At 40.3% G+C, this 25,686-nt stretch overlaps 1 protein-coding gene across 1 annotated transcript in view; it reads right to left on the bottom strand.

Moving 5' to 3' along the window:
- Positions 1-24,997, bottom strand: part of ano5a (anoctamin 5a) — a gene marked incomplete at its 5' end in the record, with an annotated part of 70,385 nt that extends 45,388 nt beyond the window's left edge. Inside the window, 2 exons of the mRNA XM_084334244.1 lie at positions 12,148-12,212; positions 24,928-24,997. Coding sequence (XP_084190370.1) covers positions 12,148-12,212; positions 24,928-24,997 — 135 coding nt within the window. The remainder of the gene's footprint in view (positions 1-12,147; positions 12,213-24,927) is intronic.
- Positions 24,998-25,686: the final 689 nt, after the last annotated feature.

Here is a 25,686-nt window from a genome sequence, read left to right on the forward strand (position 1 = left end):
GGGTTGGAGTCACCGCCCACGGCAGGACCAGACGATGTTGTACATGGCAAGGGTGGGTGCTTTCTGGAACTGGGACGTCGCACCGGAGAGGCTCTCTCTAATTTGCCGTAATTACAGATCACCCCCCCCCCCCCCCCTATGGAATCCCTGCATCCACTGGAACCCTCTTCAGTTAGCGCCACGGCACTGCAGCCAGCGCCATACGTTTAGCAACCAACCCTTAACTACTAGGTGTGTATATGTAGACATGTGACTTTCATCTGAGCTAAGAGGGATAAATGTAGAACAAAGTGTAAGATAAGTGGGCACTTGTAGTTTCGGGGAAAGGGAAAGGTTAGGTATCCATGACAGGCTGAGTGACGCTGAGCAGTGTGAGGATTCATTAAACTATTGTGTGATTCATGCAGATGAAATACTGTCATCAATATATTATACACCAGTGTTTCCCCTAGGATTCTTAACTACTAGTGTTGTCGCAGGGCGTGTGTGTCACGGATACGTGGTGTCAACACTGTGTCGTCATAGACGCGCGCAGTAAGGCGCTTGTTGTATCAGTGCATTAACTGCATTTCTCTACACTGAGCTGAAATGAAACGATTGCACTTAAATTTGGTAAATAAATATTAACAATATTTATTTATTACAACATAAATTAACTTATTTACAATTATACATACAGTAGTGACAACACACATATGAACTATTTACAATACAGGAGGCACATACAACACTCATAACTATTTACAACCAGTGTCAGAGCGAGCGCACTCAAGTTGTTCGGACATTTTGAGGGCTCAGAGTGCACCCTGGACGCTCTGACCGAAGAGTCAGTTTATCAGAGTGGAGCAGATTTTCAGAGTGGATTTATTAACTCACCTTAACTAGGGCCCTATGAAATCCGTTTTATCTTTTCCTGTTTTCGGATATGAATTTTCCTGTTTTCGGATTTCTCTGTTTTTTATTTTCCTGTTTTCGGATTTCTCCGATTTAATATTTTTTCCTTTGGATTTAACCAAAAAATATATACAAAATTATGTTTTTAACTAACTTTAATAACAGTACATCTGCAAACAGTGCTAGTGTAGTTCAGTGCCATCAGTTATGAGGTTTCTTTTTTTCAATTCAGTTCAATGCAGTTCAACTGCCAGTGCAGTGCAATAACTAAATAATAATTAAATAGTTAAATAATACAAAATAATAATTAGTTTAAAATAAATCAGAAAAAAACTGTAAAATGTAATTAATTTCAAAGATATGTCCTTTAAAGGTTCATGCTTCTCCCCATTTCTGGCTGACATCAACAATCATTGTGATACATGATGGTTAGGCCTTTGTGTTTTCCTCAGTGAGGGATTCTCTTTTGTCGGTCAGCAGCGTTTTCTACTTGCTGAAGCTTCTCTCTGTATAACTATTTTTTAAGTTTAAATATCAACATTATCTGGTCATCCTCAGTAAATACTATCAAACTTTCCAAAGACCAGAGTTGGGACGGGCACGCACGCACACACACACACAGAAATGGAGAACTATCCAGTTTGTTTTTATAGTGTAACGTTTGGTTACTTGAAGGAAAATCCTTTGTACTATTGTATCATTTGTAATTTGTACTATTGTATCATCATTGATGGGGTGAAGTTGTGTAATAGTAGTCTACCAGAGGAGTTAAAAGAAAGTAAAAGTGCTGCTGATTTCAAAAGGAAGTAGAAACAACGTATTCTTGAGAAATATGCCGCAGACGGTTGTGTTTTAGAATCAAATTGATTAGATCAATTGTTCAGATTTTTTATTGCTGATTGTTTTTTTTTTTACGAAGATCAACGATACATTTGAGATGCACACTGGGTTAGGGCATTTACAAGCTTGTAGCTTCAGCCCTAACCTTTTTCGGCCAACTTGTAATTTGATTTGTGTGTGTATTTGTTTTTTTGTACATGCTAAATGGCTCGAAATAAACTTCATTCATTCATTCATTGATGTTGCAATGTTCTCAGTAAAACTTGGTAAAGAAACATTTTATTTGAACATCTTCATTTCAACCTCAACCCATTAGAACCAGTGTTTTTTTATTGAAGAATAGTGGTAAATTCTTCCACATAAGTAGGGACACACTGATACCACTTTCGCCACTGCTAATTCTAGTAATGGCTGATACAGAGTAGTACCGATCTACGCTCAACAGGGCCTACCTTTAACATTTAACCATAATCCTATCGTTCTGTTGTGAGGAGGATAAGTATCGGACATTATAACGTGTTCTGTGTCTCACATTTACATTTACATTTAGTAATTGAGCTGAAGCTTTTATCCAAGTCAGCAGGAAGTTATGCGTTGGGCTGTTTTCACCACCCTCTGCAGTGCTTTCCGGTCAGAGGCAGTGCAAAGCATCACAGTCTGATATGGCAATTGCACTGCCTCTGACCGGAAAGCACTGCAGAAAACCACCCAATGTATCAACGGTACACCACTTCCTACTATTGAGTCTATTGGGTAATATAGGCACAGTAGTAGATTACTTAGTAGAAAAGTGCATATTAGTAAAATACGAAGAGAAACTGACATCACCTGGAGAGCCTCTAGATCAGTGTTTCTCAACTGGTGGGTCGCGACCCAAAAGTGGGTCGCGGGGCCATTTTGAGTGGGTCGCGGATGTGTGTGTAAAAAAAAATAAAAAATAAATAAATCTTTTTTTTTTAAACTTTTTTTTTCACGACCTATCATTGTGAAAGTGGCTTCTCAGCTCTGGTCCAGCTGAAGACAAAGCGGAGGAACAGATTGGACATTGAGCATGACCTCAGCGTTGCTTTGTCTACCATCACCCCAGACTTTGAGACTCTTGTCAGGAGCAAACATCATCCCCAGTTATCCCATTAGTTCCCTGCATGTTAAGCTAAGAAGTCTGCTAAGAAGGATATATTATTTATTATTATTATTATTATTATTATTATTATTATTATTTTATTTCATTGTGTTTTTAGCCCTTAGTTGTACTTTTGTTGCAACCCCAGTTATCCCATTAGTTCCCCCAAACGTAGGTCTGTTATGTTAAGCTAAGAAATCTGCTAAGAAGCATATTATTTATTATTATTTTATTTTATTGGGTTTTTAGCCCTAGTTGCACTTTTATTGCAATCCCAGTTATCCCATTAGTTCCCCCAAACTTAGGTCTGTTATGTTAAGCTAAGAAGTCTGCTAAGAAGCATAATTATTTATTATTATTATTTAATTTCATTGGGTTTTTAGCCCTAGTTGCACTTTTGTTGCAACCCCAGTTATCCCATTAGTTCCCCCAAACTTAGGTCTGTTATGTTAAGCTAAGAAATCTGCTAAGAAGCATATTATTTATTATTATTTTATTTCATTGGGTTTTAGCCCTAGTTGCACTTTTGTTGCAAACTCAGTTATCCCATTAGTTCCCCCAAATTTAGGTCTGTTATGTTAAGCTAAGAAATCTGCTAAGAAGCATATATTATTTATTATTTTTTTAAACAAACACATAAACAAACATGACAACAATGACAACATGACAAAAATAATAAAAAAATAAAATACAGAATATTATTTATTATTCTTTTATTTCATTGGGTTTTTAGCAATAGTTGCACTTTTGTTGCACTTTTTTGTGTTTATTTCATGTTTTGAAAGATTGCGTATTACTGCAATTTTTTTTTACATAAATCATAGTGGTTAAAAATTTTGGGTCGCGACTTAATGACTAAGGAAAATGTTGGGTCCCGAGGCTAGACCAGTTGAGAACCACTGCTCTAGATCACCTCTAGTTAACTGCAGACACTATTTCCTCAACTATTATAACTGTAGTAGAGCCCAAGCCATAGGTGAGAAAATAGTCGTCTGTGGTGAACTAGAGGTCTGGTGAACTATAGGTCTGGTGAACTAGAGGTCTGGTGAACTAGAGGTCTGGTGAACTAGAGGTCTGGTGAACTAAATGTCTGGTGAACTAGAGGTCTGGTGAACTAAATGTCTGGTGAACTAGAGGTCTGGTGAACTAGAGGTCTTTGAACTAGAGGTCTTGTGAACTAGAGGTCTGGTGAACTAGAGGTCTGGTGAACTAGAGCAGTGGTTCCCAAAGTCGGGGTCGCGACCCAAAGGTGGGCCGCGAGCAGCCACGGATGGGCCGCGAGATGATTAAAAAAAAAAAAAAAAAAAAATCTTTTTTTATTTTTTATTTTTTTATTTAATTTTTTTTGTCAGGCCACTGAACTTAGAAGCAGGCCAGGATAGTGTTTCTAGTTGTATTCTAAAATTCTATTCTATTGTATTCTAAAATGTGACTATATGGTTTTATATTAACTTAATAAATAAACAAAAACGAAAAATCTACTTATTTCAACGAACATTTCAAACTAAATAACAGATTATGCACATAAAACGCTGAAAACAACCGAAGCAACAATAGTATTTTAATGAGGCTATTATTATTATCATTATACAAGTTAGCCCTCTCATAAATAGCACATATAAATGAATAACTAACTTGAACTAACTTAATAGGATTGAAGTGATATTTGGCTTAAAAAATCGGTCGCCTGGCAAAAAAAAAAAAAAAAAAACCCAGACGATGTGCATTGGGCCGCGGCTCTCTGACGCCTTATTTTCTGGGCCCCGGCCTGAAAAGTTTGGGAACCCCTGAACTAGAGGTCTGGTGAACTAGATGTCTGGTGAACTAGATGTCTGGTGAACTAAATGTCTGGTGAACTAGATGTCTGGTGAACTAGATGTCTGGTGAACTAAATGTCTGGTGAACTAGATGTCTGGTGAACTAGATGTCTGGTGAACTAAATGTCTGGTGAACTAGATGTCTGGTGAACTAGAGATCTGGTGAACTAGACGTCTGGTGAACTAGAGGTCTGGTGGACTAGAGGTCTGGTGAACTAGAGGTCTTTGAACTAGAGGTCTTGTGAACTAGAGGTCTGGTGAACTAGAGGTCTGGTGAACTAGAGGTCTGGTGAATGTAATGGGAAATATTAAAGGACAAATATTTTCCACCACATGAACTAGAGGTCTGGTGAACTAGAGGTCTGGTGAACTAGAGGTCTGGTGAACTAGACTAGAGGTCTGGTGAACTGGTCTGGTATTGTGAACTAGAGGTCTGGTGAACTAGAGGTCTGGTCTGGTGAACTAGAGGTCTGGTGAAATAGAGGTCTGGTGAACTAGAGGTCTTGTCTGGTGAACTAGAGGTCTGGTGAACTAGAGGTCTGGTGAACTAGACTAGAGGTCTGGTGAACTAGAGGTCTGGTATTGTGAACTAGAGGTCTGGTGAACTAGAGGTCTTGTCTGGTGAACTAGAGGTCTGGTGAACTAGAGGTCTTGTGGGAGTTTTTCAGGGGACGATGCAGCTGAGCTCTGGAGATACAAAACACAGTAAGTTTTATGTCTGATTATCACATGTCCTTCTCACAACAGAACCATAGGATTCAGGTTAGAAATCTGTCACTTTAAGACAACCTCAAAGCAGCTAAATCTCTAAATTACTTCATACAATATCATTGACTTGCATGTTTAAGTACCAATTGAATCTAGTCATAGAGTAGGTGTAGGCAAAATCACAGCTTACGTTGTCTACGGCAGACAGGCTACAGGAGAAGGTAGTCAATTTCAAGCTCAAGGCATCGTTCTTCAATGAAGATTAGAAGATGTTCAAGGGTGGAATGATTAAACTCATCGTAAAAGTGGGTCACACGCAGTTTAGGCCAAACCACATTTGAGAGATTCAGAGGCAGAATCCTGTAGGGTTAACCACAGCCCTGCTGTGTCCTATCATGAGCACTGGGCAGGGTCATGATTACAGTATACACTGTGTACACACACACATGTGCACCGGCTTGCGCGCACACGCACACGTGCACACACACGTGCACACACACACACACACACACACACACACACACACACACACACACACACACACACACACACACACACACACACACACACACACACACACACACACACACACACACACACACACACACACACACACACACACACACACACACACACACACACACACACACACACACACACACACACACACACACACACACACACACACACACACTCGGTCCACCTACAGTAGCTAGAAAGTATTTGCTCTGGTTCTAAAAACCTTTGGAGACCAAACCAGACAAGAGAGAAAGAGAGAGAGAGAGAGAGAGTCATAGGGCAGGGCAATATAGCCAAAATATTATATAAAATATAATAATAACAACATAATAACAAATGTTTTTAGTATGTATTATGTATTATGCAGTATTCGATGGTATTTAGCTTTCTAGTACAAATTACAATGTGATATTACTATTATGTATATAGTTATGGTGTTATATATATATGTATATTATTTAACACAATATTTAAATATTTTAACAATATTTATATATCGTGGACGATATCCATACCTTTGTATTGATCCATGATGGTATACTTTCATATTCGGCATACCCTAGTGTGTGTGTGTGTGTGTGTGTGTGTGTGTGTGTGTGTGTGTGTGTGTGTGTGTGTGTGTGTGTGTGTGTGTGTGTGTGTGTGTGTGTGTGTGTGTGTGTGTGTGTGTGTGTGTGTGTGTGTGTGTGTGTGTGTGTGTGTGTGTGTGTGTGTGTGTGTGTGTGTGTGTGTGTGTGTGTGTATGTGTGTGCATGTATGTGTGTGCGCACGTTTGTGTGTGTGTGTGTGTTTGCATGTGCATGTGTGTGTGTGCGCTTGTGCGTGTGTGTGTGTTTGCATGTGCATGTGTGTGTGTGCGCTTGTGCGTGTGTGTGTGTGTGTGTGCATTGTGTGTGTGTGTGTGCATGTGCGTGTGCGTGTTCTCTCATTATAACCTCTGCATGTGTTCTTCTCAGTGATGCAGACTGTTATCGCAGGTGAGAAGAAAACAAGTGAGAAGACCTTCTCCATCTTTAATAAAGCAGCTCTCATGATGCGTCCAGTCAAACCTCATGCCACCGTGACTCAGAAAAAAGCATGCTGTATAAAAGCCGCCTCCACATCTCCATAAACATCTTTGGATTGATCTCAGACTTCAACATGCCTGGATAGTATCAGCCGAATGAACAATGGTGATAGAGAAATAGGCATTCATTTGTCAAATTGTCAAATAGGCATTCATCATGGAGGGAAGTGGGGGTCGGCTAGTTTTACCATCACATCAAGCTAGTTTTACCATCACATCAAGCTAGTTTTACCATCACATCAAGCTAGTTTTACCATGCCATCAAGCTAGTTTAACCATCACATCAAGCTAGTTTTACCATGCCATCAAGCTAGTTTAACCATCACATCAAGCTAGTTTTACCATGCCATCAAGCTAGTTTAACCATCACATCAAGCTAGTTTTACCATCACATCAAGCTAGTTTTACCATCACATCAAGCTAGTTTTACCATCACATCAAGCTAGTTTTACCATGCCATCAAGCTAGTTTAACCATCACATCAAGCTAGTTTTACCATCACATCAAACTAGTTTTACCATGCCATACCCTGGCGCGATACTTCAGGAATAGCGCCCTCTTTCTCCCGAGCTGTGGAGGAATACATTTTTTAGTGAGGGATGGACTCACAACACAGTAATGAAAACATCATACTGGACGAGTGAAGCAGAGTGAAGCAGTGTAGCATTGCAGTACGTTCCCCTACAATATTATATCAATATGTTGGCACTCACTCAGTGTTGTGATATTTTTCACATGCCAATATTATGGGAAATGCGTTTACCGCTTAAGACGATAGATACCAATTTCCTCTCTGTGCGTCAAATATAAGCTATCCGGCTGCAAGCTAGCCTAGTTTAAGACAAATCAATGGAAGCAGATACGGACCACTAGCCTAGCTTAAAACACCGGGAGGCGTCTATTCTTTTACCAACGGATTTCCAGTTCCGCGTTCGCGTTCTGCGATCTGATTGGCCACTGACGTTTCTGGTGCGATCTGATTGGCCACTGATGTTTCTGGTCATGTGACATGTGCGCCCAATCGCATGACGTGCCCATTTCCGAACAGCAGCAAACTACCTAACGCCTAGTTTATCACTGGTTAAGCTTAGGCGACTCTTTCGAAGTTGGTTATGGTTAGAGTTTGGAATCAGGGCTGGTGTTCTATCGCCCTGCTCTAAGACAAACTCTAACCTTAACCAACTTCGAAAGAGTCCCTAAGCTTAACCAGTGAGAAAACTAGGCGTCACACGATTGGCGCGACCAGAAACGTCAGTGGCCAATCAGAGCGCAGAACGCGAACGCGGAACTGGAAATCCGTTGGTAAAAGTATTCAGGCCACCGGGAGAGGTGTTTTTGGCCAACAACTAGGCTACCTGGTCCGTAATCCGCTTCCATTCATTTGTGCTAAACTAGGCTAGCTTGCAGCCGGATAGCTTTCTACTGAACGCACAGAGAGAAGAAATTGGTATCTATCTTCTTGTCTTACTCTGGAGAAGACGGTAATGTCCCATGTTGGCGTGTTCCTTTAAAAGTGATGGGTTTGTTCTTGAAAATGTATTTTATTGAAATTTTATTTATCTAAAGGTTAGCTTTTTACTAAGGTAGAATAAACTGCATTATTTCGCAGTGTCAAATTACAATACATTATCAAGAATCACGCTAGCCTATATTCCAACCGTGGCCTAATGTGTACAGTGATAATGTCATATTTAGAAGCTCTCTGATGCTTCCCAGCCCAACATCAAACTCCTGAGCCCAAACACTCTGACGGTTAATGGCACACAGCTGTTAGGACAAAATACACCAAACACAAATGAAGACCTACAGCACGTTTAGCGCCCAACGGAAGACGGTGGTTACTGTGTCATTTTATAATCCTTTGAAAACCACAGGGTGGTAAAAAAGTAAGAAGCTTAAATGGCCATTTTCTGAAAATGACATGCCACCAAATTTGGGACATGGTTCTTCTTAACAGAAAAAGCTAGACATTTATTAGCTCCTATCCTCCAATTTAGTCATTATGCCTATTCCCTTCCTACCCTACTGTCGGTCTGGGGAGGGTGTAGACTACCACATGCCTCCTCTGTGGGTCTGGGGAGGGTGTAGACTACCACATGTCTCTTCTGTTGGTCTGGGGAGGGGGTAGACTACCATATGTAGCCTCTGTTGGTCTGGGGAGGGTGTGTAGACTACCATATGTATCCTCTGTTGGTCTGGGGAGGGTGTAGACTACCATATGTATCCTCTGTTGGTCTGGGGAGGGTGTAGACTACCATATGTATCCTCTGTCAGTCTGGGGAGGGTGTAGACTACCATATGTATCCTCTGTCAGTCTGGGGAGGGTAGACTACCACATGCCACCTCTGTCAGTCTGGGGAGGGTGTAGACTACCACATGCCTCCTCTGTCTGTCAGGGGAGGGTGTAGACTACCACATGCCTCCTTCGATACATGTGGAGTCGCCAGTCGCTTCTTTTCACCTGACAGGGAGGAGTTTCACTGGAAGAGCGTAACGCATGTGGAGGCTCGCGCCATCTCCCCCAGATCCCCTCCCTGCTGATCCCCTCCTACCGACCAGTAGGAGTCACTATTGCACTGACCAGGACTCGTACCCCCACCGGCTTCCCACCCAGTGAACACTGCCGATTGACCAAGCCGGAGGTACCACTGCCGGTAATTGAACCCGGGTATCTGCGGTGGTAGGCGAGTGCTTAGACTTCCGAATACAAACAAAGCCCAACACCACAACGGAAGCCGGTGGCTACTATGTAAAACACCACCTGGTGGTAAACCAGTAAGGAGCTGCCAAGACGCTGAGGGCACATCTGGTGTAAAGACTCACAGGGAGGTTAGAACAGGGTTTGAACGTATACAGACGACACACCAACACACACAAACACGGGACCGCACATCTGTATCCCTGTGCGTACGCCATCTTACCCCGGTCAAAGTGTTGATACGCTCGATGCTCTCGGGCTCATACTGTGGGCTGTCACTGTGCTGGGAGGCGGCCAAGGAGGCCATGCTGCCGTTGAGCGACTCACAGGACTCAACGCACACGCCGGGGGTTAAAGAGGACTTTAATACGGCGAGGAAGAAAGCAGAGGAGAAAGGGGCACATCAGAGGGAAATGAAGGGTTGAACCTTTCCTGCCTGACGTTACCCTGTGGAAGGAGCGGTCCTCTGGATGTCACATTGTCACAGGTCCGAGCCGTGACGATTGAATTAGTGAATAGAGGCCTTGCACAGAATAATTCTGTAGTTATCTTTCTTCCAGGATGGCTGCCTGTTACCATTGGTTACCACATCCAAATGAAAATGCCTAATTTCTGTGCAGTGGTAGAGTAGGTAAAACACTGGAAAAGCATGAATTATTTACAAGATCCAGTAATAACAAATGATTATGTTTTTGTTGATATATTTCTCATAGCAACTGTTGTTTTGCACATAGCAACCATTGCCTCACAAAATGATGGTTGCTATGTTACAGGCAGCCATCCTGGAAGAAAAAGAGAACTACATAAACATTCCGTGCAATGCCTCTATTGGTTGAATGGATTTAATCCCTAAGGTTAGGTCCATTGTTGTTGTGAGGTGGCAGTGGACTCAGTGTTTTGACAGATAATCAGATAATCAGTGTTGACAGATAGTCAGTGTTGCTATGACACTGGAAAGAGGGAAGGAAGGAAAGCGATGTTTAGAGTTTGAACATTCCATCCTCCTGAGACACAATGAACTTCCTGTTACTGCAGCCCCAGTAAACAAGGTGGACCGGACATGTAAACAGCAATAAAATATAAAATAGGCAAATCTGTTATGGATAAATATGGAAGTCAGTCAAGGATGGGGATGACCTGTTTATATACACTATACCCAAATAGCTGGCACCAGGCTGTAACATTTGAATGATCCAAGAATTTAAAATATTTACCCCCCCCCCCCCCGGTATAATATGCAGATTCTATCCTAGTCAACAACATGGACAAATATACATAGCTAACCTAAGTCTACTCTGTACAACATACTATGTCATATAGTCTGCCCTGGTTTGAATAAATAGATTAAGTGGATCATCAATAAATATAAATGTGCATATAACAATACGATTTAAGATGCTAATAAATGAAAGGGTGATGTGTGAGTCCTTGTGCAGAGTCCAGTAGTTAAGAGCAGGGGCGGACCTTCCTACAGGCGATATAGGCGGTCGCCTAGAGCGCCACCCAGAGGGGGGCGCCAAAAAAAAAAAAAAAAAAACATTTTTTTTTTTTTTTTTTTTTTTTTTCTGTGCAGTTTTGGCGCCCCCCTCTATATCTGCAACCATTATTTTTACATTAAAAAAATTCTCTAACATAAGGGAAAATGAGCCAAAAATCTAAAACGGTCGGTCGGTCTGAGCCTCAGCTTTAGGTGTTCACAGTCAGAACATGCTAGAGCGCTGTGCATTGATGGGTATCGGTCAAGTGGTTATAGAATTGAACGTTGAGGAAAGAAAGACTAACGTTAGAGAACTATGAAGAAAAAAGCCAAAAGAAAAAAAAATTACAAAAAAAATAAAAAAATAAAAACATTCTTGGGGGGGGGGGGGGGGGGGTGAATCTCGCCTAGGGCGCCAAATGGGCTAGGTCCGCCCCTGGTTAAGAGTCAATCGCTTCTAACAGTTCTCCAGTTGGCCAGGTCAGTCCTTGCCCACGGTTTGTGGAGCCTGATGGCTACTGGTACAAAGCACTGACCAATAACATGGTCATATGCTAATTATTCAAGTGTCCACATTAAAACAGTTACTGTAGCCCCGTTAAACAAGGTGGAAAAGACAAATAAACAAGAATATGAAAATCTGTTAGGGTCAAGTCGGATGTGGCTGACATGTTTACTGTACATACTATACCCATATAGCTGGTACCAGACTATACCATTTGAAAGATCCAAGAACACGCTAATTATTCAGGTGTGTACACATTAAAGCTGTGGTCACGGAGTCCAGGTCCAATACGCTATTGAATCAGAAAATGTAGCCTGTATCATCAATCATTATATGATGTCACAGGCCAAACAAAGCAATAACAGTCATTTGGTTTCATGTAAACTGTGTCCCAGAGAATCGTCTAATGATCGAATAGAAAGAGGAAATTATGTCCAATGCTTTGCATAATGTGCCTGTGGTTGTTCTGGGTGAATCTAGAGGGTGCGTTGGGTGTTTACCTCTGGCTGTCCACGCGGGGAGGATCCTCTGGACCTAGGGTGAGGGTGGTAGCCGTTGTTCTCATCTGCGATGACAGTAAAGATAAGGAAGATAAAAATTACAAGGAAAATATACTGTAGAACACAATTTAAGGGTAAATGGAAAGTGTGATTAGATTAGCAGGGTTTCCCGTTAATGACCTAGACTGTGGCGGCCCGTCACAGTCTAATTAGTCCCGCCACAGTTGTATAATAATTTTTTTTTTAAAGTAATAATAAAAAAATAAAAATAACTTATTTTTTTACAATTTTTTTTTATATAGAGTTTGCCAATAGGGATGTATCAGTAGTATTCGCAGTGGTAGTAGTGGTAATAATAATCCAATTTTTTTTTATTTTCTAAAAAATAAACCAGTTCAACACAGGTAACCACTTTTGCTTCATTTTTTTGATGGCTCAAATGTATGCTCTCCTCGAGACACCCCAGCCGTTCCATGTATTTGTTAAATTCCACCACCAGCACACCTTGATTCAACTAATAAAGGGCTAGTTAAGTTGAATCAGGTGTGCTGGTGGTGGAATTTAACAAATACATTGAACGGCTGGGGTGCTTCGAGGAGAGGATTGGGAAGCACTAGTCTAGTCGATTTTATGTTTTGAGCACAAAGTTCATCATAGATCTAGCCTCTTTATTTTGCTCTCAAAGTGCACCAGATTGATGCATTTAACTTTAAAATGTACAAAAAAATAAAAAATACGGGGGGGCCCCCGGACCCCCCTAGAGGGTCTGAGGTTCCCCATAGTCTCTGAAAATCATGTGGGAAACACTGTTAGGTTAGTGAGAGCAGACCCTGTGTAGAATTATCTTGTTTATAACATTATAACAGATATTCCCAGAGAAACAAACAGTCAGAAGTCGTGGCAGTATGGTTCAGTTTCAGGCAAAAGAGCAGCTGCTGTAGTCTCTGTGTCAAGTGAAAAGCGCTGACGGACAGCCAATGTTGTGGTCTATATTGGTAGAGAATTCTGTGGTGGTGGCAGACAGTCCTACAGGCCAGACAGTATGACTTAACAGGATCACTTGAGGCAAAGTACTCTTGTTGAACATGGTGATTTGGAAAATTTGGAAAAAGGATCTTATTTTGCCTCTACAACTACTCTAGTTTCAAGAACAATGATAAATATGTGAAACAGTGAAATATGTGAACAGTGAAAATGGAGAACTTCTTAAAACGAATAGTAACAAAAATGACGGTGCTCTTTGGTCGAGGGTGTGAATGTTTCTTGAAGGAATGAGGAAAAGGCACTCCACTTATAGTGGAAAAAGATATTTGAAACGCTACAGAGTCCTTTTTAAAAATGTTTTACCATGTTCTGTATATATATATAATATTACATTTACATATTTGTTTGCATGAGCTGTGTCATGAACACCAAGCTACTGAAAAAATTTAAATTTGCTATTTTCTGAAAATGATATATGCCACCAAATTTGGGACATAGTTCTTCTTTTTTTTTTAAATCTTTTTGGGGGGTCTTTTATCATTTGCTCTCATCCCCCAAATGTGTCATTATGCCAATTCCCTTTCTGGTTGTTGCGTCACCTGGGGAGGGTGTAGACTACTTCATGTCTCCTCTGTCAGTCTGGGGAGGGTGTAGACCACCACATGTCTTCTCTGTTGGTCTGGGGAGGGTGTAGACCATCACATGCCTCCTCTTTAAGTATGGGGAGGGTGTAGACTACCACATGTCCGCTTTGATGATCTGGGGAGGGTGTAGACCACCACATGTCTCCTCTGTCAGTCTGGGGGGGGGGGGGGGGGGTGTAGACCACCACCACATGTCTCCTCTGTCGGTCTGGGGAGGGTGTAGCCTACCACATGCCTCCTTCGATACATGCAGAGTCGCCAGCCGCTTCTTTTCACCTGACATCGAGGAGTTTCACTGGGAGAGTGTAATGCGCATGGAGGTTTGCGTTATCTCCCCCAGATCCTCTCCCTGTTGAACCGACCAGTAGGAGTCGCTGTTGCATCGACCAGGACTCATACCCTCACCGGCTTCCCACCGCAAACTCTGCCAATTGTGTCCGTAGGGACAACTGACCAAGCTGTAGGTACCGCTGCCGGTAATTGAAGTCGGGTCTCTGTGGTGGTAGGCGAGTGCTTAGACCTCTACACTACCCAGATGCCCCCAGAAGCTTTTGTTTTTATATTTTGTGTCATTCCCATTTTATAGGTTATTTCATGTGAAAGCTCCCACTGTATATCACCAACTATTCAGTTATGAATAACTTTGGAACAGAAAAATATACTCTAGAAAAGGTGTTTAATTTTTTTTATGAAATATTAGCCAATTTTAGTATCTACAAAATAAATACAAAGCCCTCAATGGTCTCGCTCCGGCCTACATTGAGGAACTCTTGGTCCAACCCGTCAGCTCCAGATCCCTCAGATCGAATGACCAACTGTGTCTGAGGGTCCCGCGGGCCAAACTGGTGACAAAGGGTTTCCGGGCCTTTGCAGTGATGGCGCCGACACTGTGGAATAAGCTCCCTCTCAAGATCAAGTCTGCCAACACCGTACAGACATTCAAGGCCTTGCTTAAAACCCACCTTTTCGCTCTAGATGATCATTGAGTTACTTTGCTGTTGTGTTGTGTGTCTGAGGTGTACTTATGTTCTCTGTCTATCCGTCTGCCTGGTTCCCTGTCTCCATTGTCCTGTCTATTTATTCGTATAATTATTTTCCCTGCGGGCTGCGCCCCGGACCGATGTAAAAATTGTCTGGGGGGCGCATTATAAATGAAAATATCCTATCATATCATATAGAATTTCCCCAAGGGGATCAATAAAGAAACATCTTATCTTATCTTACATAAAAGTCATGAGACAAAAGATTGTTCATTTTGTAAGCAAATGCAAAGTCTAAAGTTTCATTGAAAGGATGACAACCATTGCAGCTCTCTGAGCGAGTGATTTTGAGGAAGGAGACTCTGTTTGGCAAACATTGAAGAGAGAGGTCAAGGCTGACTGAACACCTGCAGAACAGGGGATTGGATACTGAGACTTGTTCTAATCTCATGGCGGCTGGGTCACAAGCAGAGAGAAGCACAGTCTGTGCTCGTGTTTCGGTTAAACTTCCTCCAGGCCCAGCGAAATAAAATGATTACAGTGCTAGACGCCACATTGAGGAACGAGGCCGTACAATTTCCATAAACAAGTGGATGGACAGAGGGCTCAGTGTAGCAAACCTCACATACCGGTACTTAACCATAGAAAAGAAATGGGGGGGAGGGAAAAACAAAACGAAAGTAAGCGTTTCTGTCTCTGGGATTGTGCTCCTAAATAGAAATGCCACATCCCTTAATTGATGGCCTCTCTGGCTATTTTTAGTCCTGTGCAGCACAAACTACGTGGTTCCCCTCTGACCTGAAACATGGATTTGAAGCTTGTTAACACAGAAAGTCCTGCACGTCTCTCACACTGTGACACCACGTAAAGGGTAGGATTTGGCCTTATTCAAAACCAAATGAAATGTTGGAGGACCTCTGGAGGCATATGCAATTATGACAGCTAGACCTCAGGCTGACTAAATGCTCACACCTGAGCTTGATTGAGTAATCAGGACAGCCTCCTTTAGAAGTTCATTCATTTGTTTGTATGCCCTGAAGAAGGCCGACAGCTAGGCCGAAACATGTTGGCAGTTTTTTTTATTGTTCTAATATGAACTAAGCAATTTATTAAAGCTTTTTTATTCCTGGAACTCCTTTGTTTTTTCTACCAAAATGACTGACTTCATTTTGGAAGCAGATTTGAACACTACAGTGGGCACTACCTGTTGGGACACTTTTGCCCCTTGAATTGTTTTGTTATATCAGACTGGAGACAATGTTTTCACTCTGAAGTTGTATTGCACTTTGTTTAAATTTCTTGTTTTGGTCTGATGTGTGGGTTGGAGTTGAGTGAGGATAGGAGGAAGGGTTACTATTGCTGGCCACACCAAGAGAGGTCTGAAGAAACTCAGAGTATAATAAGAGTTTACCATTTTCCAAAGGTAATTCATCTGTAATATCATGTCAAATGACAATACAGCACCTGCTTTTGACTCGTAATTTCCCATTCTATCTAAAACTGTACAGCAGTAGTTTGTTTATAATTTAGAAGTATATGGTCCCCAAATGAATGGAAGTGAATGAGGAGACAATGATGAATGGTGGTGACGACAGTGGACGACAGCAGTTCTATCTAAGTATATCTCTTTAAGCTGAAATCACATCTTTCATACTAGCATTTTATGAGAAGCACAGTGCCCTGTAGGCCATAATATAAGACGTTAGTCAAGATAAAGGAACCAAAATAGACATCAATACGTCTGTTCATTTTCAGCTTGTTGCCTGACTGACAATGGTCTTTGTTTCAAGTTTCAAGTTTCTTTATTAGTTGTCATAAATAAGTATAGCAAGTATAAAATAGAAGTCACGTACGTAGACACAAGTGTTCAGTATGTACATATGTACAATGTTCAATGCAGAGTAGAAGTAACTGAGTTACCAAATATACTATACAATATACTAATTATGGGGCACGTGGCTCATGGGTAGAGCGGGGCGTCCAATGATCGAAGGGTTGGTGGTTCGAATCCCGCTCAAGCCCATGTCCATCCCATTGCCGTTGTGTCCTTGGGCAAGACACTTAACCTACTTGCCTCGTATGAATGTGTATGCATGTGAATGAATGTTGGTGGTGGTCGGAGGGGCCGTAGGCAATGATTATTCGCCACGCTTCTGTGAGTCTGCCTCAGGGCAGCTCTGGCTGCAATTGTAGCTTACCACCACCGGTATGACTGTGTATGAATGAATAATGGACTCTGTGAAGCGCTCTGGGTGTCATGAAGAGCGCTATATAAATCCAAGTAGGGCTGGGCGATATGACGATATTATATGAATATCGGGTACAGTTCATTAACGATACACTTTTTCAACGTATCGTGGATATCGTGATGTTTTGCCCAAGAGGATTGTGTCGCGTCAATCTGTCCACACGTTACTCGTTCATATCTCAGCCCGTGCTGAGATATGCCCATTCCGCGGTCTGTTAATAAAGTTTTCAATCAGACAGATGTATGGAAAGGCTTTTATTATAACATTCGTTGTAGTAAAATCATTATGCCTCATTTAGTCATCCTGTGGAGCACTGGTCTCCTACTCGACAGCCGCGGGGAGCTAACGTTAGTAGCTTTGTTGACGTTGTTCAGCACACAGGACATTCAGGAAGTCAAAAACTAGTAGCGCTTGCCGATTGGTGCTAAGAACAGCAGGGCGGGTGCAAGCGCTGTGACGTAATTGGCAGACTCGACTGTCAATCAAAATTATTATGTTTCCGTCAGAATGAATGAGTGAAGACTTTGTTAAAGGGTTGCAGAATGGGTACAATACAGTACAGGAGGATGAAGACCAGAAAAAGACTTTCGACTTTTTTACATAAGGGTCCTCCATTTTCAATTCATCAAAACATTTAGAGACATACATATATACAGTAGTTTCATAAAAATGCTAAAATGCTATTGATTGATTGATTTAAAACTTTATTAACATATTGCAGAATGGGTACAGTACAGCTCAATACATACAATTGTTAAGGGGATGCAGACCAGAGAAAGACTTTAGTCTTGTTTACATCAGGGTCCCCCATTTTCAATTCATCATATTTCATATCTAAATCATATAATATCTCATTGCTAAATATATGCAATATATAATCTAATAATCTAAATCTAATATATAATATAAAAATGCTAAATGCATGGGTATTTTATTTTGTCTTTAATGTTAGCTTGCAAAATCAAATACTGTCTTGGTAAGCCTCATAATGAATTGTTTGGGGTAAAAAAGAAAAACATCGTGATGTGTATCGTGTATCGCCGAAAGGTCAGAAAATATCGTGATATTATATTTAGGCCATATCGCCCAGCCCTAAATCCAAGCCATTATTATTATTATTATTACTAATTACAATATACTATATAGTGCAAAGCAGAAATGGGATGAGGTACAATTTAGGTACAATTTACAGTAAGGTGTACTGAGGTATGGGTTGTAGTGCAAATTATTTGCCAATAAATATAAAGTGTGTTTAGGTGTTCTAAAGTGTGTAGAGTGGGTGCTGCAGTGAGTTGTTTGTTTAAAGTGAGTGTGGATGTGTGTGCTGTGAGTGCTTTTGATGGTTGTTGACTTTGTGATCTGTACCAGGGTCAATGACGTGACGCCTATTTTTTCTGTCCCACTGAATTTCTTACCTTAAAAAAACATAAAAATTCATAAAAAGATTACATGTATCTCTAATACCTTCCCCATATACAGACCCACTCTAACTTTTCCAAACATTCGAGTTATTGGTAATTTTTCTGCTATCTGAAGTGTCAAATGTCCATGTGGGGCGACCGTCCAGCATTGACTTCTATTTGGACAACCGGATTCAAATCACTTTAAATCTATTTAAATATTTCCCTTGCCCTATTTGGCATAATTTCAAACATGTTTTGCATTCATTGACAAAATTATGAAGCATTTGCACATATACTTCCATCATAATATACAAACGAATGTTGTCCGCATATGTTAATTTTATGAAATATCATCTGGGGCGACCATCAAGAAAACACAATTGTGGGACTTTTATTTTGAAACCACCTCAAGGACAGGATGTTGCATCAGCCAGTCACATGTGAGGGACCCAGAGAAACAACTAGCAGGTTAGTAAGTCTCTTTCATATTGGCAAATAAATCTCTTTTTTAACTGCTGTAATGTAATTGCCACTTTTGGATGTCTTGTGGGACGACCGCCCCAAAACTGTGAATAATACGTTTTATCTGAAAATCTATATTTAGATGATGAATTTGATAGTGACATGTGGTAAGAGCTAGCTAGTTTGGTTTCTGTAGCTAATGGTTAGCCTGTAATATTTGACTGACCTTAAAAACATCATCTGGGCGACCAAGTATCATGTGGGGCGACCACTGCTGAGTGTTTTAGATGATAGATATATGTCCTGTATTTGTAGTTTCTGTATATTTATATTTTATTCATGTTTTATATACATAAAGTTCTTTGTTTTAGCATAACTCTTTGTATACTTTAACATATATTTTTCAACATTTCTGTCATTTTTCATTCCTATTTAGGAATTAACGTTTCTTTTTGAGTATTGTACCATCTTATGAGAACATTTTTAAAACGGTATAGCATGACATTCCATTTAGGTAATTGTACATGTATTAGTCATGTTTAACTAGTTTAACCTATTTTCTAGATGGCACAAACAAGCAAACAGAAGACTGCTCACTACAGACAGCGGGTCAATGTAGACTATCTTGCCAGGAAAAGAGAGAGGTAAAAAAGAACTATAGGTAACATGCAGTATATCTTTCTCTGGTGTATTTCAAACTGTCATGTTAGTAGGATTAGGAATGACCTTTTCTGTAATATCTTGAACTTAAGTTTGTATGTAATTTAGCCCACCAGAATTAGTATCACATTATACACTATTGTTTCAGCGAGAAGAAAACAACAGGGCAAGATTCCATGTGAAGTCAGATGAGCTATCGGAGAGGGAGAAGGCTGCATCCAGAGATTACAGGGAGAAGGAAAAAGATGGAAAAGGCGATGCTGGACCTGACACCACCATCCATGGAGAACACTCCACCAGTTCTGGCTGGTGTAGAAGTAGAGAAGAGCAGCAGGGCAAGCTGTGGTGGATCCCCTACCTCTAAATGAGGATTTGAATCACTAACATTTACTTTGATTCTACAGTAGGTTTAACATCCCTTGAAACCATAGGTTATATATCCAGCTCATGATCAACAGTGACATATTTCAACAATAAATGTTCAGTGGATTGCACTGTGCAACATCTCCATTATAATCTGATCAAAGTTTGTTTCGTGTTTGATATATCTTTGGGGAATGTTGACTGTAGGAGCCAAAGCTATATTGTATTGTATGAATGTTTATATGTTTATTTTTATAACCTTACATTGAAACGGCATTAGGAATATTGATTGGATTTAGATAAAGTCATTGAACCGGCTTATTTGTCATAATAGAACATTCTAGAACATTTGTGATGTCACAGTATGATGTCATGACCGAACGTTCTAGAACATTTGTGATGTCACAGTATGATGTCATGATCGAACATTCTGGAACATCTGTGATGTCACAGTATGTCATGACCGAACGTTCTAGAACATTTCTGATGTCACAGTATGATGTCATGATCAAACGTTCTGGAACATTCATGATGTCACCGTATGATGTCATAACCGAACGTTAATAATTTAACTAAATGTAAAAAATATAATTTTTTTGTTTTTTGGTGTGCTTCTTATTCTAGGTGTTCAGGTTGCCTGATTTGTTAAAACATGCACATGTACCTCAATTTGAAATGCCTGCAGTTTACCATTAGATAATATAAAAGGAACTAGGGATTGCACCAATCCGATACTCAGTCTCGGTATTGGTCCGATACTGGCCAAATTCACAGGATTGGATATCGGCCGATCCGATACAGGCCGTAAAGCATGCCATCACGTGAACAGTAGTAGCGTGACAACAAGCATTAGCTAAACGTAAGTCAACTTGTTAGCAGCGCGCCGCGATCATGTCAGCTGTGTGGAGTTATTTTAAGCTCAAACAAGAAAAAGGTACAGGCCACCGTACTGGGGTCACAGACAGGTACGCAGGGCAGAGTAGACTAAGAGCGGATAATAACGGACCTGTATGGTGGAGCTAACAGAATGAAGACACGCACAAACAAATACAGAGGGTATACTTGTGGAATAACACGACACAGCCAAGTGTAATATCTGCGACGCAAGTATTTCTAGGGGTGGCAGCAACACTGGAAACTTCAACACCACACAACACTTGCAGATTAATCATGGAAAGGGAGTATGCAGAGTTCAGTGCAACGAATGCCAAGAGGAAAAGTTTTGTCGCAGCAGCTAACATAGCTGGAAACCATTCAGAAGCGAGAGAAACTCTCTGCAGACAGTAACAAAGCAAAGCTGAAGAAAACCAAGAAAATAACCACATTTATTGTGCTGGACGACCAGCCCCTTTCTGTTGTTGAAAATGTAGGTTTCCGACGCTTAGCCTCAATTCATGTTGCCAAACTGTCATTATCTCTGACACGGCTATCTCAAATAGGTACAATGTTGTGTTTCTTTTTCAAATGTAGCCAAGAGTAAAGACCCTAACCCTATCAAAACAGCAGTCAAAGTGTATATTTTCAGCACTATGTTTGTTTACCAATGATTGGAAACTCTCCACGCATTGTACCGGTAAACAGACGTTTTAGACGTGAGGACAGGAAGCCGTCATGAAATCGCTGTAGTCTTATTAACGTATTAACTAAATAATTTGAACAAAATAAAAAGCAGCAGCACTATTGCATAACTGAGTCATGTGTGGTATGTATTTCTTCCTTTAGGGGAGTTTTTGATGTTTTATAGATGGCTAGGTTAAACACAGGTTTTTGTTTTTTAAGGGAGTATCGGATGGGTATCGGTATTGGCAGATACTCAAGGCTGTGATATCAGTATCGGACATGAATAAGTGGTATCGTGCCATCCCTAAAAGGAACTGATACAACTGTGTTGTAGTTGTTTAGCATTGATTTCATCCATGCAATCATGTTTATTGACTATAGAACTGTGTTGGTGTTTAATTTTTATTCCATACATACAACTCTGTTTACCTTTTATTATTGACTTAAATTGTTAATCCCTGTCCAATGTGACTACCACCTTCTCGCTCTCATACATTGACAACCAATGATGATATGAGGACATGAAAATGGACATTTGTGAAATGTTCAAGTTCCTGAAGCATGTAATGTGTATTGCACTTTAACTTTTTGAATGTTTAATGTTTTTAACATTTGTAATATTTGAATGTTCCTTACGAAGCTTGTAACCTACCGTGCCAAATGATTGACGGAGCTAGAGCCCGGGAGTCGGTGTTGTATTTGTACAACACTGTGTACTTCGGCGCACACTTCACATATCGGCATGTAACTCGAGAACCGCTGAACGGATTGTGTCACCTGAAATGGCTATCGACAGGCAACAAATAGGGCTTTAATTCGATATATATATTGTATTAAAATATATGCACACCCGAGCCGGTAGAGGTCGCCAAAGTGCAGATGGGAAAATCTTCCTCAAGAGGGCCCACATGTGGGCCCTCGCATGTTAACATGTTTTACTTTTGTGATATTTGAATGAATTGAAGAATATTTTTGTTGACCACTTGAAAAGATTGTAATAAAAACATTGTTCAGTTTTCTTTTGTCTGAACTGCATTGTGTAACATTTTAAATAGACTTTTAACTACTCTCATCATTTGGGGCGACCATTTGTCATGCGGGGTAACCAATGATTGTCAATAACTGTACTAAATTCAAAATAGAATATCCATCAGTTTTGGCTCAAATATTAATCACTGGTATACTATGCTTAAGTGGATACTATCTGTACACATTTTAAATCAGTTTTATGGGTTTTAGAGCAAATATGGGTATTGTAACTGCATTACGAGGGAGACACTGCCATTATAGAATAAACTTGTGAAATCATGGTTTACAAAAACTTAAAGGGCACACAAGCCTGTCTTTCTTAAGATGTATATTTAATTACTGATACCTGTTAAAATATTAGTAATGTTAAGGAAATATATTAATTTTGAGATAAATTACGGTCGCCCCAAATGACTTTTATTAAGGCCATGTCCTATTAATTCAACTTTAAAAACACTAAAATCTCTTAATTCGTTTTTTTTCATAAATGCATGTATACACTACATTCCAAATGTTTGAAAAATGGCCAAATATATCCTTATTTTTTGTATTTTAAAATTGGCCTATTGAAAAGTCTTATCCGTCAATGACCCACGGTCAATACAAATGTTTTAGCCTCTCATATAGCATCTGAGATAACCTAGAGCTGCTGGTCACAATAATATTGTGTACACAGTAATGTAATGGAGGAGACCACCTCAGCTACACCAAGAGCCCCTCACCTCGCCCCCCTACCCTCACCCCCAGCCAGAAATGCCTAAGGAGCCTCTACAGACCCAGCTTTGTTCATGGGAGAGCAGCTGATCACGGTGGAAACTCCACGAAGCTATAGCTGTGTTTGTTTCCCATAGCAACCCAATATGACTTACACAGCATCATTATACATACAGAAACATTTACAGGGTAAATTGGACAACTCAGCCACATTGAACATTGAAGGTAAAAGTATTTTCGTCAGAGTGATCGTTACCTACTCGTAATTACACCGTTCGTCCCGCAGTGAGAGGGAATTTTTAGCATCCATTCCACGCCCATGGATTGTGGACCCACAGTGTATAATTTCAACATCTCCTGCACAAATATTCCAGAGCCTAATTTTCTACCACCTGCTTTTACTCAGTTTGTTTGTTTGCTTTGCTAATGTCCACTCTCTGTCAGAGCAGCAAACTGCAGAATACAGTATCGGCTGCAGGTGCATTGCAAACATGTACTTTCACACAATCCAGTTCGTTTTAATCCACATTACGCAAGTGTAAATACATCTAATAAGTAATTCAGACCCATTCAAGTCCGACTGGTGGACTTATTGGGAGCCGGATCTGGACACAATAGCTGCGATTTGTAATTTGATTGGGATTTTAACGCTGGGTGCTGTTACCCAAATCTCCACAGGACTCTATACTGTAGGCTCAGTTCAACCATTTATGTAGTGGGTAAACTGATCTATCCTTTATTTCCTTGTGAAATGTTCTCCATATTATCACATCACTGAAATAACTGTTTGTGGACCTGCAGCGATGACTCCCTTATCAGATTCTTCCTATTCTGAAACTGGAACTGTGTGCTCTCAAGCTGATTTATAATGGACTGCTGCTGGAGAGCATCCAGAGTGATTCAACCTCCCCAGTCCCCACATTACAACAACACCATAAATGGCCAATAACTTCATCCGAAGACACCCTTGTTTCAAGTAGACTGCTGACAATTGTCTTTGCGACCCGATCAGGAATGTCTGAGGAGTTAAAGAGGGTTTCCCTGGAGGCTGTCTGCACCCCTATAGACACCTAGAAGTGACTGACTGTTTCCACAAGGCCAGGCCAGCTGTCGGGGTTGTGGCCATGTGACTGGGAGAGAGGCTGGCTGGTTGAAGCCACTGACACTGACATTACCCTGAGCAGGAATCCAGGTCATGATTCAACACAAGGCATTAAAGGGGAAGTGGAATAAAATGTAAAGAGAAGTAATTTAAAAAGTTGCCTACAACTAGTTATTTATTTAGGTAACACACACCTACTGGGGTGACGGGTAGCGTTCAAATAGTTGACACAGTGCTACTGCTAAGCTAGCATACTGCTTGAAAACCTGGTCTAACATGCTGTCTTTAATTTTATTTTAAATTTGAAAACTTGTCTTTGAGTAACCTAAACTGTAATAAACTAAAGGAATGTTTGTTAGATATCATTGAATAGCATTTTCCTTAATGTTTGGAAATAAAAGGGCTCTGAGTCTAAAGTAACATGGTCTATTAGCTATACACAAACAGCAACATTCAAAGGTGAGTCCTTAGTTATAGCCTACAGTGCGTTTATAAATAGGCTACTTTCCCGTTTTTATTAGAGTTATCATTAAAGTCAGTAGACCTACTCCATGGCGCCAAGCATATCAACGCTATTTCACATTTTACAAGTAAAATACATGTTATGTATTCCATAAGCAATAGGCTCACCATTGAAAGACTCTGTGGGGCTCATCTCAATCAACGTTTCATCCCCGGCCCTTCCCGTTATTCGGTCCATCTCGTCGTGGTCGCCTAGATGGCAGTTTGGTACCGTAAGATGCAGGTCGACAAACTGGGTGTCTTCCAACCCAGGCTTAAGTTCTGTCCCAGACGTCCCACGCCTCTGTGACTGAAATGTTTACAGGATAATGTCCCCCTCTGAGACACGTCTTCAACCAGTAGTAGCCTATCTTGCCGAAGCCGACTGACTGTATCGCTCAGTTGAAAGAAGTCAGCCCGTCATTAAGGGGGAGTGGCCCCCCTCCACTCGCCTCTGATACACGCTGGCGCGGTGTATATTTAATGGAGAAGTGCCTCATTTGCATAATATATATAAACGTAAAATTCAGAAAACTTGCAATATATTTTTTCTTAGTTTATATGTACATAACAAACTGGTAAAGTCTCATAATGATATATATTCAAACTTTTTTTTTGTGCCTATTAGAGGGTGCTATACACTTACTATACGGTTACTACACTGTTTGTAGCAGTTTGTAGTTTGTAGTTCTGTTCAGTTCAATAACATCATTATTATTATTATTATTATTATTATTATTATTATTATTATTATTATTATTATTATTATTATTATTATTATTATTATTATTATTATTATTATTATTATTATTATTATTATTATTATTATTATTATTATTATTATTATTATTATTATTATTATTATTATTATTATTATTATTATTATTA

Source organism: Notolepis coatsorum, assembly GCF_963971535.1.
Source record: "Notolepis coatsorum genome assembly, chromosome: 18".
Lineage (NCBI taxonomy): Eukaryota > Metazoa > Chordata > Actinopteri > Aulopiformes > Paralepididae > Notolepis > Notolepis coatsorum.